Source organism: Cardiocondyla obscurior, unplaced genomic scaffold (genome assembly GCF_019399895.1).
Source record: "Cardiocondyla obscurior isolate alpha-2009 unplaced genomic scaffold, Cobs3.1 scaffold60_0_130978, whole genome shotgun sequence".
In the NCBI taxonomy this organism is placed as follows: Eukaryota; Metazoa; Arthropoda; class Insecta; order Hymenoptera; family Formicidae; genus Cardiocondyla; species Cardiocondyla obscurior.
Window position 1 is genome coordinate 72,685 of NW_027228806.1, and position 19,418 is coordinate 92,102.

Here is a 19,418-nt window from a genome sequence, read left to right on the forward strand (position 1 = left end):
CGGTAATACAACGGCACATGCTAATCATACCATAAAAGCTCGCACTGTTTTTCACAACGCCAATACTCTAATATATACGGCAACGGGCCGACGCACAGTGGGGACAAATCGATATTTTTCGTTCAAAAATCGCTACAAACCGTAATTTTTAACCAATCGCGATGTTTTTTTTTTTAATTAATCGTTGAACTATCGCTCACAAAACTGTCGTTTTCGATTTAAAAAAAACCCCAAAAATTCACAAAAAAAAAATAATAGTATTAATAGTAATGTGGAAATAATAAAAATTGAATTAAAAGTATTATTTTTAAAGTTTCTTTCGCAATAAGTTATATGAATAAAACTTTTTAGTATCGGCCGAATCGGCCAAACTGGGCTACTAATTCCGAGCGCTGGTGTAAAGGAAACCATGCTCAAATTACGCGCGTAACAATAGATCGGCAGTTCGTGGTGAGTTGCGCTGTAAGTGTAAGGGCGCAACCAATCACAACGACGAAAGTTTAGTTTTAGAATAGACGTACGACCAAGTAGTATCGCATGTGATAGCGAAACAGAACACAAGTTATTTATTAAAAGACTAATTAAGTTATATCTGAGAGTGATTAGTACAAGAAGCAAACTACACATGCAAACGACTAACACATTGTAAAAGTATAAACGGTGGCGATCTTGTAAGTAAGTTCGAAACAGAAATAAAGTAAATGACACGCGCCAGTCACGTAAAACCAAGGACAAAATATTAATTAATTTGTCATATTCTTCAACAAGAAGGAATTTGGCGGCTCTACCAAGATCTTATAATACATAGAAAGCTCGAGGATCGTAAGAATTTCGAGTGCATCAAAAAAAGTAAAATCTTTTGATCTATAACGTTGGCAGGCAGCCACGTGTCAGAGGAAAATTTTGAACGTGTGACATCACGAGCACGTGCACAGCAGTAGGACGAACGAGTGAAAACACGAATATACAAGGAAACTAACGCAAAGGTTGTGCGGGCAGGTGGAAGGATGATCGACAAGGGTGAGTCTCTCACGCTGGAGGATTTATTGTCTAAGCAGAGTCAAGATTTCGAGAGTTTGAAAAAGTATGCTGTCAGTTTGAGAACATTGCAACTGCAGAAGCGGAAGAAAACTGTTTTGAATCCTTGGGTTAAGAACATTCGGCATATTTGGATGCAATGTCAGGAGCGAAATGCGCAGATATACAGGGCGGTTACCGTAGACGACAAGGTCGACCTGCCCTACTTCAATACCATGGAGTTCGGCACTATGAAAACCGTTGTGTTCGAGACACTGTATGACATTGCCGAGCATGTGTCTGCGCAGGAGCAGCCCCCTGGCGTAGAGCAGCTACTGAGGGGAGTAAAGAGACCACCAAACACAGATGTAACTGTGGCAAACTTTGAATTTGCTTGGGATCTGGTGCTCAACTAGTATGATAATAAAATAGCATTAGTTAACGCGTATTTAAATGCTTTGTTTGCGGTCGAACCTATAAAAAGAGAGTCGTCACAAAGTTTGAGTACACTGCGACATACAATTAAACGGCATTTAGGATCGCTTAAATGTTTAGGACGACAAATAGACAGTTACGACGACATTTTAATAAATCGCATGGTGGTTTCTTTGGATCCACGCACTAAGCGGGATTAAGAGTTAATGTTAGCGACAAAAGTAAATTATCTGACTTATAGCGAGCTTGATAGTTTTCTGGTTGAGCGCATTAGAGTATTGGAATCTCTAGGCGGGACGGCGGAACCGGCAACATCCGTGACACAGGCAATGTCAAAGGCGAAAATAAAGACAAGCGCGAGTGCGGTCCGATTACACCACATTTCAATGACAGAACAGGCATGTCTGATGAGTAATAAAAAACATGCCTTATTAAAATGAATTGAAACGACCTGACTACTTCGCGCAACCAAATGTCGGTCTAGCGAGCGAATGCCTGGGGCGCTCGTCGGGATGCAGGATTCGATTTGAATAGGTCCGAAGAATGCGCCGAGACAAGAATTATTAAACAAAATAAGATAATTTATTAATAAGGTAACACAGACGTGCGCTTAGCGAAACGCCGTCAATATAATTAATTAATACACAATTAATTAGATGCGTGCGATATAACAGAGTTCGCGGATGGACGCGTTGAGCTCGTAAAATTACCGTACATGAATAAGACGCGTGCGCGATAACAGAATTCGCGGATGGTCGCGAATACCCCACAATCAAAAAGCTTAATTCTGAATCGCGGCTTACTACGTGTACAGTGACCGGCAATAATGGCCTGTCGCACTGCGGCGACGGCGGCTCCCGCGCGTGAGGTGGGGTAGTGTGCGTGAGGCTTCACCGCGGATCGCGTACGTGAGGCAGGGAACGCCGAAAGGAGCGAGAGGACGGGGGAAAATTTGGTGGGGGGCGTTCTCATGCTCTCTCTCGCTCGCGACCCGTGCGTGTGAGAGAGAAAGCATGAGTGAACGCTAAGGAATTATTATAGGCGCACCTTCGCTCTCTCGCTTGCACGCGTTCGTGTTTATACGGGTAGACAAGGATAGAAGTATATCGCAAGAGTACGCTATTAATTCTAGCGTATACTTTAAGACATTTCGCGACTTTTAACAATCGAAATTAAATACTCATGTTACTTATATTTTAAATATATATTTTTACATTACGTATAATTTAATTTTGGGATAATTTTCGTTTTTTGTCTTGAGAAAGACAATTTTAAATGCCGTACGCGATCCGCGGTGAAGCCTCACGCACACTACCCCACCTCACGCGCGGGAGCCGCCGTCGCCGCAGTGCGACAGGCCATTATTGCCGGTCACTGTACATATGCAGAGGCTCGTTCGTGTGAAGCCAGCGCTTCGGTTGCCGTCGGATAGAGGAAAAGGCCAGAGCTATACACTACTGTCCTACTCTTTCGCAGCGTCGTCGGTAACTCGATAGTCTCGGTATCGCGCAAGTATGGTGGTAACCGCTCGAATGCAAACGGCTACTCTTATTTACCATGTACTATAAAACTTACCATGTTACCATCATTACCATGTAAAATAAAAATTGAAAATAAATAAATTATTATTCATAAAGAATCCTTCGTTTTTCAAACTAAATCACTTTTATCTCATAAGTTAGCAGTATGAAATGAGCAAAGTTAATTTTTATAAATTCGTAGCTAATGTTACGTCTGGAGCCGTTTCTTGCACAGTCGTCTCCTCAGTAAGCACTATTTTAATAACTGACCAAAAAACTAAGGTCCACGAGCACGGAAACGATATACTATAGTAAGCGGAGGCGTCACCAATCAAAAAATTTGGGGGGAAGAAATCTATTTCCATACCCCATGAGATAACCCGTACAGTAGCCGGAAGTGGACAGCTCATTTTGGCTAATAATACGGTCGTAAAACCTAAATTGGTCTTAGCATGTTATCGCCTTGAGCAGCATGGTTTTGACTAATCAACGAAAAGTCGTAAAACGAGACAAAAGCTCCCGCAGCCATTGACACTTAGAAAAGCCCCCCTGCATAGTAAGGATACGAACACTGTGATCTCCTTTTTCAGTTTTATTACCCTAGATAAAATAGAGACGTCGGCTCTACAATAGAAATATTAAGATGTACGATGGATCTGTCTAATTTAACATGTACATATGTGCCGAAACAAACAAGCATTTCGCAATGATCATCAAAGGAAATAATATGTATAATCGCGCCTGGCAACAGCTAAGGAGCTTCAAGGCGACCGGTGTCATAAAAATTTCGAAGAATGATTCAGAATTGGAACATAGTCCGGAAATTGGGGGATGAGACAATACTCCCTCCCTTTGACTTTTTCAGCTATATAAGGCTCGCAAATTTAGAGCGAAGACACTACCGAAATTAGATTCAAAGTATTCATATCGTCACTCTGCCCGATTTCCTCGCGAACGAACAAGTGGAAGGAAGAAATCCATGCAACATCTATGGATCAGAGACTGGACGCCTTCACTGACCTATTTAAATAGAAGATACGAATCCGAAAACTACCAATATCCCTCCAATCGAAAACCTGCCGGATTTTACAATTGCGAATCTCAATTACCACGCTGTGGCTTTCATATGTGTGGTTATCAAAGAGGAAGGAATTCCGAATTCCGTACATCACTTCCTTGCTCGTCATGCTCATTTCCAATCAAACAGCCTGAAAGAAATTGTTTTTGGACAGGCTCTCATCATATTCATTATAACAGAGCAGAGATAAGCAATTGTCCCTTCGAATCAACTCATCCTCCGACCTTTTTCCCTAGAACCTCTCATTATTCCCATTTTTCTCCGCCCTGTCGACACTCTCACGCATACTGCCATTCGCACATTCATCAAGAAAACCACATGTAAGGTTACACATACTAAAAAATTGTACACCCGTGAACATTCACAAACACTTACAATATTTTTATTTAAAGCAAAAGACGAATTTAATTGTAACATACTTTCTATTATCTAAGCAATAGTTTACCGTAAAATTGTAAAACCGTTTCAATAAAACCAATTACCATTACCACTCAATTAAACTCTGGTTTTTATTCGCTCAAAACTTGCGCGGCCCTATCCCTATAAATAAGATTCAATTCTTTTATTAAAAAAGGGCCATAGGTTGCACGCGTTTCGAAAAGGGTGTCAAAGCGCCTATTAAGGCGTTGATTCGGGACTCGAAACCTTAGCTCGTGCGCCTCTGCCGCAGCGATACAGTCCCTTCTTTTGTATTAGCGGCAATAAAAAGTTTTTGCCCTGTTGCATCCTTAACCTTCCGATTTCAGCCTTTGGACGTAACACTAATTTGTTGTTAAAAAGTAATTGGCAAAAAAAAAGTTTGTTACTGTCTGCTTTTATTATTATAAATTTTTTAATAATGTTCAAGTAAAAGAAGATGAAGTTCGTCGCAAAAGAATTTAATTGAGATAACGCTTTGTTGCTTATTTATCGCTAAATATTTACCAATGGAAAATATTAAAATGCTATTTTCTTTTTTTAGTTAACAAATTGATATCTTCTACGTAAACGCTCGTTATTAGATAACGGTTGTTGCTATCGATTCGGGGTTTTAGATATTTTGTTTGAAAACTGAAAAGAAGTCATTTCAATTATTTAAACAATTTTTTTTACAAAAAAAGTCACTTATCGAATTCGGTCGCCGGACGATGTTGCGAGTGACATAGTATAGTCTTTTTTTCAATATTAACATTTTTGCTAGTAACAAATGGATATTTCCGAAATCGAGTGTCCGATTTTTAAGATTTTATTTTAACAACGTTACAGCATCGTTCGACAACCGAATCCGATGAGTGACCTTTTTGCAAAAAATTATTTAAACAGTTTAAACTTTTTTGCGATGTAAAATTGCAATACTCAAATTCGGCGATGCATTATATGAAACGGAGAATAAAAATAATTTGTTGATTCGCAAAGCTTGCTATAATTTCCCCGTTATTAGTCAAAATCATAGACCTAGTATGCGTGTAAAATGCCGCAAAAACGAGGATTATCAATCCGCGGCGTGCGGCGTTGTCTGTTCAACAAACTCGCTGCTGTCCGCCGTTGCCGTTTCGCTTAGCCAAGTAATGCTCCATTGCCTGGCCGATACCTTGCTTTATCGATCTGTTCGCCGCTCGCCGCCCGCCACCCGCCGCCCTCCGCCCGCCGTTGACCACTTGTTGCCTATGTTGATCAATTTACCACTGACTGTGCCTTTTTTTATTAAATAATACTTGCGTTTGCTTGTCGCAAATGTGCTACAACTTTCTACTTTTTAACTGTTATACATTTTTCAAAATGTTGCATAACATTTCTTGTCGATTTAATGTAATCCAACTCCAGATTTCGACGTAAAAACTGCAGTACTTTCGTCAAATATAAATAAGTGGAAATTTTATAAAGGTTGAGCGAGAGATGTTTAATAAATTAAATCGATTACGGCGCTATGCAGATTTTAATTTTTTATGTGCACCTCATCATCAATTTTCTGTTCGGCAGTTACAATTCTGAAAGTTTATTCAACCGATTAGATTTACTCGTGCGTTGGTGAAACCGGGCCTTATTAATAAAAAAAACTTTCTAATTTGTATTATCTGTCGACATATTTTTAATTTACAGAATTGTTAGAACGGGTAGAACATGAAAGTATATTGCATTAATTTTTTGCGCGCCTTTTAAAACTATATTTCGTATGTGCTTACAATTTTTATGGGTTAGCTGATGGACGTAATAATACGGTCCTTTGACACGTGGTAATAAAGTCTTTTAATACAGTGAAAACTTGAAAAGTCGCTGCGTTTTGTAAAGTGCTTATTCACTTACTCGTTTATTCTCTCTCACTCTTTTTTATTGCGCTGTGCGGCGGCCGTCGTCGAGTCGGTCAACGACGTCGCAACCGCGGTCATCTAGTGACGTCAATCGACTTTAACGACGTGAACGCCAATAGCAGAGAAGTCAACATACGTACAACTGACCATTGGTTCATTTTGGTCTTAATTTTTTTAAACTATCCAATGGCTATTCGTTATATGTTCTGAAACTATGCGATAGCCAGCCCACTTCGCGAATTTCGCGATTTTGCTTGGAATTTTGGAAACTAAGAACTAAAATGGGTTCTTCGGTCAGTCGTGCACCGTCGAAAACACGAATAAGTACTGTGTTGATATCATATAGTATCTTATTTATTGCCGTAATTTAGAATCTAGATGTTTAGTCAAGATTTTTCGGGCGCGTGTTTTTTGCAAATGTGAGTGTACGATTAGTAGATAGTAGATTTACAAGTGTTTTGTGGGGTGTACAGCGAATTAAGAACACAGTTGTAATTAATATACCTCGCTGCGCCTATAATTGGCGCGAGGCACTACCGTGCCTCTTGATAACGCTGCTGTCTTAGTATAAAGGGAGGAACCGCTATCTCTTCTAGGACGTCACTGGAAGCTCTCTGGTTTGATCTCGCGTTAGTGCCGGGACTATCCCAGTGCCCGCACACTAAACCGACGACCCAGCTTTGGCAGGGGTAGACTGATGCAGTGGGCTGATAGTGGGTCTTTGCGTTAGTGGTTGGGACATGATGCAATTATATAGCCTCTCACGTTCAAGTCATAGCTCTGCCTCCTCGTGGCACTCCCAGCAACGCTTTTGCGGCAAAACGGGCTATGGCAAACTTTCTTCCCTATCCAATATCCCATCCCAGTGTTGCTTGGTTGGCGCGGATTGTGTGCGGAGTGCTTGCTTGCGGGGTCTCTGCGTGCTTTCTGTGCTTTCTGGGCTGCACTTTTTTTTTACCTTCCCCTTCTATCCACCTTCTTTTGGGCGGCCCATAGTAGGGAATAAACACGGGTTCTAATCTATGAGGCAATGAGCGGGGCGCGGGAACGGGTGAGGAATCTACGACGAGAGGAGCGTAGGGAGGGGGAATTTCAATAACGTAGAGACGAGGGATTGTGAATATGAGTAATTCACCCTTCTCCATTTTTTTCTCTCTTATGTCACCACGCCAATGAGTTCCCTCTCCATACAGTTCCTTCACCGTAGATCCTTCCCCCATCCTCACGCCTCGCTCATTGCCCCGCAAGAATTAGAACTCACATGTCAGCAAAAATTTCTCATACCAACCACCTTTATGCATCGTATGCATCAACCATTTTTACGCATTATATACATATACCAACCATTGCTCGCTGGTGTGCAAAATATAATTTTTATTGATGGTATCGATACCATCGTCACTAATTTATAATGCAAGGAGCGTGAGAGAGGGAATTTTTTTCCAAGGTAATGATGAAAAAAAAAAAAATAAAAAATTATTTAATAAATTTTTTTAATATAGAAAAATCATGCATACATAACTTAAAATAAAAAGAACATACATTATTGAAAATAAAAAAACATACATTGAAAATAAAAAATACATAATACAGTTTTTATAATATACACCCCGTCATCCTCTTCAAGTATATCCGCAATTTCAGCGGCTGCTGTGACAATTAAAGTATCTAAGTCACTTTCCGGTTGCTACACGTATGCAGCCCAGCCATCGTGCGGGGATAACAAATACAACTGCGCTCTAAAAAGAAAAAAAATGATATTATTATTATAAAAATTTTTTGATACATAAATATTAAAAATATAAAAGTATATACTTCAATCCCATGCTGTGGAATTCTAACACACATCTGGTAGGACATATTCATCTCACACGCTGGAAAAAAATAATAATAAATGATTGTATAAATATTTACAATTCTTATAAAAAAATGTATTTACCAATTAATTCGGTCGCTTTCTTTTAACGGATGGCAGGTCGTCATCAATAAATGCAAAACGTCTCGTGTGACCGCACAGATGTAGACGTTTGTCGACGATGTAGGCCCCGTCGTCACCAACTCTCGGGGTCCTATCAATCACCACTTTGTCTATTTTTTTTCGCACGTGATCATGCAGATGGTCACCCCGGTAAACGTTTAAGAATGCAATATTGTTTTTTTTTATGCACGTTGCACCAAAAACCACCCATATTAAATGCGTTTTTCACGCCTATTTCACGATTAAAGATGACTGATAACCGAATTGCACTTATCCATCGCGCAACTCGTTTTATTCACAACTGACAGCTATGAACTCGTCGCATAATCACGATGCATAAAAATGCTTATGTGAAAACGAATGCATTACTTGCGAACATGACTAAATCAACAAAACATGTGTAGAAATGTATATCAAGCATTTTATGAAAGTTATACATATCTTTTTTTTTGTCATGAGATACTTTATTATAAAATTAAAGATGCAAACTTGTAATATGGTCATCTCGTCATATGTTTTTTAAACATATATCATGTAACCATATAAAATTTTAAAAAGATGCAAAATTTTTTGCAATATAATCACCAGTTACGCGTTGAAATGTATACATATCACGAAAGTTGGAGATATTAATAACAAGATTATTGCATCATTTATAAAAGAACTCAAGTGTATGGCTAACACGTGCCAAAAACGCAAATTATACAAAAATCACCAGCTACGAGTTTAAATGTATATCACAAGGTTAGAGATATCATTAACAAAATTGTCTTATAAAAGAATACAAGTGTTTGGTTGACACATGTTAAAGAACGCAAATTATGCAAAAGATGTGAGTATAAAAGCAGCGAGGCTGTAAAGATACATAATATATAAAATTGTGGAACGTTCGTGCCAACATGTCAAGACAAAATTTATACGAGGATCGTGTTGAAAATTATATTAGCGTGACATACTCAGTTATTGGGGTAAGTGCAATTATAAAAAATATATTAAAGTAAACTAATTTTAATGGAAAATGTGGAAATTAAAAAAATGTTATTTTTTTTACAGCGCATATTTGTTGATGGTGAGCCCACATATGAGGTGGAAATTAAAAACATGTTGAGGTTGCAGATACCTCACACACAGCCTGTATGTTAATAATATAAAAAAAATAATTTTTATTGAATAAAAAATAAAAAATATAACACATTATTTTTTCAGAGTTTGATAGACCCTGAAGAAATAAAAATCAAAGGGTTTATAAACATTGAAGAGCGACTGACAATACGGCGAGAGCGCCAAAAAGATCAGGCGTATAATAAATATATGTAAATGAGCCCACCCAACGATAACAACGACTTCGGGCTGAGGGAACTATTTGGCCTGGAGTACGACGCAGCATTTGCGCCCGAAAGCTGGGATTAAATTATTAAGAAAAAAAATATATTTATACATTTTTATATAATTATATACATATATTTTTATAATTACATATATATTTTTATATTATAAAGCATGTTTTAATAAAGATTATAGTTTTTTTTTTTATTTAAAAAATCTTAATAATAATTTTTTTTTGATGCAACATCCACCAATTATATATTTTTAAAACATTTTGTAACGCGCAATGTTTATCATGATTGTTACATCGCATAGTGTTAATAGAGTCTAAAACATTTAAAGACTGTACATTTTCATAATCGGCGTCTAAGGTTTCAATGATGTGGTCTTCTCTAACATCATCGTTGAGCATATCAGCCAACCAAGCACGTTTCTCATATCCTTTGACATATATAAGACGTGACACTTCGTCACCGTTAGCACCTGCTACAGCCGTTGTAATTAAATGTTTTGCCATGTTGTATGGCACGGTTCCATCTTTCCAAGGCAGCGCATGGTGATATTTTATTAGCCAAAAAATGCATGATTTTTCAGATCGTGTTAAAAATTTCCATGGCATGGGACTCTTAAAAATGTAATAAGTCAGAACGACACCTTTTCTTAGCACACCAACTTCTTTTACGACAAATTGTTGTCCAATATTAAAACCTTGAAGATCGACAAACGTTGGTGTAATCATGATGAACGTGTGTCCGAAACAATAATGATTCGTGTCAATAAAAATTGTTTCTCTATATATGATAGAAACTGTTGACACAACAATTTTATAAAACCTTGCGCACAACGTTAGATAATGGGCTGTATTCAACTATACGATCATGTAAAATGAGACAATATGCGGTTGTATTTGCAGGAACATTTTCTTTACAATCAAATTCTAATCGCACGTCCACAGTGGCGCTTTTGATTGATTCGTTCTGTCGAGAGCAATCGATAACAACAAATGGCCCATATGATAGAAATGTCGCTACATTACAAAAAGCTTTATAAGAACTGTTGCCATAATAAGCTTTACGAAAACGTATATACATATCATAAAGAATTGCATATTTGTTTTTATCGAAATCTAAGTTCAGATCATCATATGGATAATATTCAGAGTTGAGATAAGGTTTCACATTCATTAATTTACAATCATCAAAAACGTTTGATTTTTTAGACATAACGTTTTTGCGACCGGTTTGCAGAGCAAAGATAACATATCGAGGCTTTTCAAGCTGCGTTGCAGTTTTGACGGCCCAAGAATGTTTTGTCGTACTCTGCAAAAGAGGATATTCATACAAATTCCATGAGCGAAAAGTCATGCTTAAATATCGCCCGCTATCCAAAGTTCGCAGCATGGTTAATTTATTAACCTCATTTAACATAACATGAGGCATTCGCCATTGAACTTTATACAATTTAATTTCAGGTTCTAATTCCGAATGTCCAATAATGGAATTATTATCATTGCGAGCGCGTATTAGAATTAATTCATGGCGAGCGTTGACAACCACGCGTTTGTAATCTTCGCAGAAACCTAACAATATACTTAATGGTACGCAAAAATTAAAGAATCCTTCTGGCATAGTCGATGTTTCAACCCATCCTGCATTTTGCAGCATCGCAGCATTATCAGACGATAGTGATATATAATTTTTGAGAGTGGTAGTTATTCCAACGTTTCTGCTGCGATCAATTTCCACACCATTGAGTTCATAACGGATTTCATCGAACATAAACGCTACGCAATTAATTCCGAGCGCAGCTGCCAACTTATCATCAGGGTTTTTTTTTTCGTCAGTTTTCCATCAATATAAAGAAAGCTGTCACATGGCAATGTATACAAATCCTGTTGTTGTATTGGTATCCGTATTTCATCACTATGTCCAAACGTTGTGTTAGCATATGGGTTGTATGTATGAGTTTCAATTTTGACAATACTATTATCAAAGATCGGTTTATCATGAATAATCAATATATCAGCCATTTTTAGATGTTACACACAATGAAACCCAGTGATTTTAAAAATTCTACGTTTGATGTAGTAAGTTTTTTCTTCAATAATTGAACTTCTTTGGTGGAAGCTGTGTATTAAGTTTGTTTCACGTTCGACGTTTTATTCAAAACGAGCATCTCACACTAAAGTCGTCTCCGCACATGCAGTCTCACGGTAATTTCTTTGCCGCGAAAATCAAGCAATCGTCCGTTTTGATCTACAATGCGAATCGTCAAATCAGTAACGTTTCGTACGACGACTGGAAGGTAAATAATCTGTGTTGGAGTTTCAGATATTTTATATCCAGGTGGAACCTTAGGTGAAAATTCATGTATTGTATGTACACGTTTTCCATTATTGTATGCACCCCCCGTTACACTGCATTCAATGCAAATAACATTTACATTGATAATTTGTATCGATGCGTCCGATTCATGCCAACGTAACGGTTCGAGTATGCGATCTGATAAAAATCCTAACAACGATCCAATGTTGCATGGTTTGGTGAAATTTATTTGATAAATACACTTAATCTCGCTTTTCATCGTATTGTTATTAGCTCTAATCGTTAAAGGATAATCATTTTCACCATTACCATATGAAATCATGTTCTTTGTAACATCATTGATATGAAGCTCGTCGAGCGCACGTTTTAGATATTCGGCAATATCGCACAGTTCATACGAGCCGTCGGGAATGGTGATACTTTCTCCATCATCATCATCATCATCATCATCAGCATTATCGAAATAGAATGTATTATTTGATGAGTTAACATTAGGGATTGTAAAATACGTTTCAAAATCAGCCAGCCCGAGTTCATATTCTCCATCGCTTAAATCTATAGCAGGAAAGTTGCTCACCGCGAGAATACTACTTTTGTCTGATAACGTGAGCGTCAGCGACATGTTTGATACTGAGTTTACAGTGCATAATGTTTGTTCTTAAATTGTGCATCAATCGTCTGTAGAAACTGTAGACACAATTGCCCACAGTTGTTTTGATTATATCGTTGATATGGTAAGCGATTATATTCAATTTGTGTTGCGTCATTCCTCAGATATCGAGCAAGTTCTTGTGGCGGTCGAAGATTACCAAAACTATCAAAATACATAGCGCGATTTCCTTTTTTCGCATATGCCACCCAGTGGGTACCTAATCCTTCAACTTTATCTAAATTCACAATACCGCTCTCGTTTTGATATATTCCCTCAATCGGTAAAGTGTCACGCATAAAAACGCCTCTAAAATATGGAATGCGCATGTGTTTCGCTAATTGTCGCAACTGTATATCGGTAGTAGCGCTTTTGGGAAGTTTTAACATCTCATCAGCGTTTTTTTTTCCATTCTTATTTCCATTATTTTTTCGAACTCCGCCACCACGTTTGTATGGAGCGAGATAAACACCGCGACCTTCCATGGCGTAATTATGACGTTTCATTTCTTCAAGTTGGCGTTGTGAGGCTTTTTTATCATTTACAGCTATTGCGATTCCTGCGGCTCCACCGGCGAGCGCACCGATAGCACCCAGTAAGGGCAGAAGCGGTATAACGCTACTACGTTTCGCTATCAAAAGTGTTCGTTTCTTCACTGTTTTCTTTACCGTTTTCTTCAGCGTATTCTTTCTCGCTACACATAAGCCCATACCAAGTTTCGTTTTTGTTTTTATAGCTGCCCATACGGTCGTGGCTGCGGCCTTTTCACCAAAACTTGAATCTTCTGCGTTTATACGTTGCAGCGCTTTATTGGCAAGAATATTGTCAGCCACGTGGCGCTCTGCGAGATTGTTGCTACGTAAGTAGGCTATATCGTGATCGCGACAAGCCGCATCCAACGGATTAATTCCACGATCTCCTCTGGCAAATCGCTCGTTTAATCGAGTTCCAGGACCACAAAACTGGTACCCGGGTATGTGCAATTCAAACGGAAGTGTGTTAGTCGCTCTGTTTAACAACTCTCGCCCAATTTTCTTTGACATTCGACACAGTTTTTTATTAATGGCGCAGGACCGTCAACATGCGTTTCATAACTCAATAAATTATAATGTTTTAAACATCGTCGGTATTGCTGAACATCTAAATCAGCTTTTAAGTGTTCAGGAAGCTTATTCCACAAATATTCAATATGTTGTGAAAATCGTTGCAATAAGAATATTTTCGGAATATGTTGTAGTTGTACAACGGTTAAATTGCAAATATTACAATCGTCCGACAGCAGCAAAAACATATTGTGAATACTGAGCGTTTAATTTTTGTGCACACAACTATAAATATATCAGCATGGATAATATTGATTTCATTTAGAAGGTAGAATGCGGTTCATACAGCAAGCGCCACCAATCAAAGTGGTGAATTTCGATGACAAGTTATTATCTGAGTGTGTGTTACGTAGACATGGAAATATGTTACCGAGTTCTATTCGCGCTATCATTTGTGGTCCATCAAATTGCGGCAAAACTAATGTATTAATAAGTCTGTTGGAAAGTCCACATGGTGTACAATTTGAAAACGTTTATGTATACTCGAAATCGTTGCAACAACCAAAATATCAGTATTTGAAAAAGATATTGGCACCAATAGAAGAAAATAATTATTTCACATTTTCAAATAATATTGATGTTGTTCCACCGAGCAAAGCTCTTCCGAATTCTATATTTATTTTTGATGACATAGCATGTGATAAGCAGGACGTGGTAAGAGAATACTTTGCAATGGGGCGACACGCGAACGTTGACAGTTTTTATCTTTATCAAACGTATGAAAATACCAAAGCATCTTATACGTGACAATACGAATTTATTAATTCTATTTAAACAGGATGGTACAAATATGAAACATATATATAATGATCATGTTAACACTGATATGTCATTCGAAGATTTTGGTAAATTGTGTCGAATATGTTGGCAGCAAAAGTATGGATTTGTGGTAATTGATAAGGACAGCGCTATTTCAAACGGTCGCTATAGAAAGAGATTTAACGACTTTGTGACATCCTAATATAATCAGTCGTTGTCGATACACCGATTGATAACTGTCAAGCTCGATATGAATAACAGCAGTGAACTTAAAAATCGGGAGATAATTGTGAAGAAAATTGCTCAAACGAGCGATTCAATTCGCAAAAAGTATCATGCTATAAAGACGGGAAAAATGGAAGAAGATATTGCGCTGGAGCGACATTTTAAACCCATCATTGAGCCTCTTAAACAGATTGTAGAAAACACCGTTGGACATAGCGAAGTTGAATCAACCACATCAAAGAACGAATCATATTTTCCAGGAAAAAAAGATGTGTTAACACCAAAACAAAAACGATTAATTACCGTGTCTCCAATATCATTACCTGAAGAAAAAGAAGAAAGTAGATCAACACCAAAACAGAATCGATTAATAAATACATCGTTGATATCTTTATTGGGGGAAGAAAAAGATGAAAGTAGATTTACACCAAAACGGAAACGATTAAGTACAACGTCATCAATAACAGCATCGACTCCAATTAAATCGATTCCGATTAAATCGGCGCTAAAACGATCGCACACCATACCGTCTACATTAAACGTGACGCCTAAGTTCACGCAACAGCAAAGTTTTTTTATCAAGGGAACGTTCACACTCTCATTCCATTGAAGACGTTTTCGATACCGCGGACGAACCGCTGGTAACATCTATTCGACAAAAGTTGCAAACATCAGAAAGTTTGAAGACTCTTCAAACTCATTATGGACCGTTGGGGCAAAAGTATCTAGGCGCTGTTTTGAGCGGAAAAAAATCCATTAACATCGATAGCGTTTACGGAGTTTATTTCAACGACAATGGAACAATGATTTGCAACAAGCGTGTTGATTTAGATAAAAACGATAATATATTGATAGATGGTAAAAAGTATCCGGGAACAGTGGGACTTTATGAATTGATTTTTATGAGATTTCCCGATGAGAGCAGTTATACTGAAACCGATAAAGAAAATTATAAAAGTATACTCATGGCAACGAATGCACATAAACGTGACTACAATTCTCAAAATCAAGTAAAGAGTAACAAGGGTCATAAATATATGAATATAATCGCTCTTGTACTGAGTAAAAAAATTGGACAAGGTATACCATACGCTGTAACATTAAACAATAATAAAATCGATTATGTTCATTGGGATGATCCAAACGAGCTCGTAGATCGTCTTCGATTGCTCGAAGCCTCACGTTACGCGGGTCATAACGCTCATGACAATGAGATTTTTTCAATCATTGAGGAACTTTGCGAAGTGTGGCTTATTATAAATTGAAGTATGCATACACAATTTAATCATTTGATATCGAAATGCCGATTAATAAGTTTGGAACATTGCTTAAAGATGGTGGAGGAAGTAATACCAATCAACATTATCGATATAATGCGTTAGTTAGAAATTACGTGCGCGATAACGCTCTTTGTGTAACATCCACCGATTATGACGCGCGATCACGCAAAATTAAGCATGTAGCTGAACCTTTGGATGATGATGATGCTGTCAACAAACAATATGTTCAACAAAATTTACAGATTTTATAGAATGGAATTGTGAAACTTAATAATAATGTTCAGCAGAATGTGCAGAATTTAAAAGATCATCTAAATGAACTGAATAAAAAAATAGAAATACTACAGAGTAGTCTACAGATTGTGGTAAACACGCTTCGCAATAAATTTATTCGCGGTGAACAGATTTAAACAGCTGCCGTTGCCGTTTGCTGTTCCCGTTGCCGTTGCCGTTTGCCGTTTGCCGTTTGCTGTTCCCGTTGCCGTTGCCGTTGCCGTTTCTATTGTTAATACCGTTTTTGTTATCGTTTTCGGTGTTGCTATTGTTCATATTTATGAAAAAATTTTTTTAATAGTGCAGTAAATCTCATAGCTTTAAATGTCAAAAAAAAATAAGCTCAGAAAAACTACAATTGGTAAACGAATTGCATACACCGGCGAGAAGAAATTTTTCTCGAAGGCGTGTCATAGTGCGCGGGTATGATGACCTGGTGGCAAGATGATGTAGTCGAGATGCGCCCATACACACGTGTCAACCAAGGTTACCACTACATACTCACCGTTATCGATGTGCTGAGCAAGCATGCATGGGCTGTACCGTTAAAGACGAAAAGCGGTATCGAAGTTGCAACAGCGATTGCAAAGATCTTTCGCAATAATAAAAGATGTCCGAATAATCTTCAAACTGATAAAGGAAAAAAATTTTACAACGCAAACGTACAAAAACTCTTGAAAAAACATAATATTAACCATTATTCTACATACACTGTAATGAAAGCGTCAGTTATCGAACGGTTTAATCGAACGCTTAAAAACGCTATGTGGAAAATGTTTACACTCAATGGAAATTATAAATGGCTTGATTCACTGCAGCAGCTCGTTTTGGATTATAATATGCGAAAACATCGAACTATTGGTATGCGATCTGTCGATGTTACCCCTGCAAACGCAGGCAAACTCTTGGCAACGGCCTATAGCCGCCTAAAGATTGCTGCTCCAGCACGGTTTAAAACTGGTGATTCAGTACGTGTTAGCAAATTCAAAACAATATTTGAAAAAGGCTATACACCAAATTGGACTACGGAAGTATTTACAATCGTCAAAGTGCAAAAAATTAATCCTGTGACATACTTGTTGGAGGATTCTTGTGGAAAACCTATCGCTGGAGGATTCTATGAACAGGAATTGCTTCACGTAAATAATCCTGATGTATATTTTGTTGAAAAAGTGTTACGAAAACGAGGAAATAATGTTTATGTAAAGTGGCTGGGATTTAATAATTCACATAACTCATGGATATGCAAAAATAACGTTTTATAAGAATTTTATATAATTAAAAAAATTTTTTTATTTACAATGTATAATATATAATGTATAATGTATAATGTGTAATGTATAATATATAACAATTTTTTACAACGGTATTTTATAATGCCCCCATGGTAATGTTTCAATAGAATCCTGTATAATATATCGTTTATCATTATATGGACTTAAAGCAGTTTTTTCCTCACGTATAGTATACACTTCGTGCAGCTTAGATCTTATACATGTTTGCTGACGCGTCATTTCTATTTCCTCCTTCAAGCATCGTGTGTAATCATCAAACGTTATCTTCTTGGCGACAACATTACTCTTAACACCTTTAATCTTTTTTGTATCTTTTTTACCATCTACTCGTAATGCATACATTTTTGCTCGAAGTCCAATAAATTCAGTCATGATCGCTCCATTGTTTTCATCTTTCATCAAACCTGGTACTTTTTTATTGACTTGTGGAATACCATACACATTGTCACAAGCGTAATCACTTGTATCAAATCTATTAATATCACGTTTCATAATCTCATAAACATCTTCACACTCTATATGATATATAAGACTGTCTGTGTCAGTATACATAATTTTACATTTATTTTGATAAAGAGGTTGCATGTACTCATGATGAAATTCATATAAACATGTTTTAGATATGTCCAGAATGCACATTCCAACATAGATCGGTTTATTAAATTTCACTTCAAGTTTGCGCATTTCAATCGCTACCAGATTTTCGGCGAAAATGCTACGACTATGAAAATTCGGTTTCGAGATCAATGCCTCAGCACCAAATCTGCCCTCCCAATGTGTTACGAGCCTTACATCAACATGATTACGCACGTTCTCCATAGTTTTTCCAAATACTGCATTATTCATTAATTTATACAAGTTTTTTTCAAAATCATTTTTTGCAAGCGTTCTAAATTTGGTATTAAGTTCTATATAAACACGTAGCCATGGGGATTGTTTAAATTGTAATATGCGATGTATTTTTGTAAGATGCAGTCCATGATTAATACATTGCTGTAAATTGCGATAATGAATGATGTAACGCTTCTTATCATATAAGGTTGCGAGAAGCTTGTCCTGCCGCTTACCGGGTGGCTTATCGCGCGTTGGACAGAATGGTAGGTCGGCATGCGCATCGTGTAAACGTTGTGAATACTCTAAATCAACCTCGAAAATATAACCATTGGGTGAGTCTAGTGGCACACTCATCACATCGAAATTAGAAACATTGTCAACCCATTGAAAATCGGCATATGGTAGCAATTGACACATCGCCCATCCATACAAATTATTAACATCAAAATACATTAAATATGTTGATGATTTTGATGAATCGTATGACTGCATATACTTATTATTGGTACATGCATATCTGCTTGAGCGTTGACTTAAACCGCCGCGTATACCACGTTCAATAAACATAACCATATCAATGTCAGTAAGAAGTTCAAATTTTACACCCGTGTGTTTTAACATCGCGTCCCACGTAACACCTGGTAAAGTGTAATAATACGCGGGATCAAGTTTGTAACTCGCTATACAGTTGTCTCTAAAGTTTTCAAATATGTCAGCTAATAACAAGACATCAGTTTTTAAATACAGATCACTGTATTCTCCGAGCGTTTGAATTGAGAATCGTTGCCAGATATCTATAGCGTGTGCATAATCATTTTCGGATACTTTATCATCAGTCAATGAGCTGTAAAATGATTCACGTGGAAGCAAACATACATCTTCCAATTTTTTAATACTGTCAACATATTCATATGGAAAGACTCCTTTACGTGTTAATAAATCAAAATTTTCATTAGTTAGATTAGAAAATTTGTTACGTCAGGAAGGTTAGTTTTGTTTAGTTAATTAATTGGAAGGAATCCTCTGGAATGGAC

At 37.3% G+C, this 19,418-nt stretch overlaps 2 protein-coding genes across 2 annotated transcripts; one reads left to right on the plus strand and one right to left on the minus strand.

Moving 5' to 3' along the window:
• The first annotated feature begins 13,991 nt into the window (after nucleotides 1-13,991).
• LOC139112884 (uncharacterized) lies at nucleotides 13,992-16,468 on the plus strand. Its single transcript, XM_070673868.1, has 4 exons — nucleotides 13,992-14,372; nucleotides 14,497-14,607; nucleotides 14,689-15,230; nucleotides 15,286-16,468. Exons 1-4 carry the CDS (start codon nucleotides 13,992-13,994, stop codon nucleotides 15,965-15,967), a joined length of 1,716 nt encoding a protein of 571 aa, XP_070529969.1. The 3' UTR covers nucleotides 15,968-16,468.
• On the minus strand, nucleotides 16,461-19,265 carry LOC139112887 (uncharacterized). The gene has a single exon (XM_070673871.1). The coding sequence runs from the start codon at nucleotides 19,003-19,005 to the stop codon at nucleotides 17,614-17,616; it is 1,392 nt and encodes a 463-aa protein (XP_070529972.1). The 5' UTR covers nucleotides 19,006-19,265; the 3' UTR covers nucleotides 16,461-17,613.
• Between the last annotated feature and the right edge of the window lie 153 nt (nucleotides 19,266-19,418).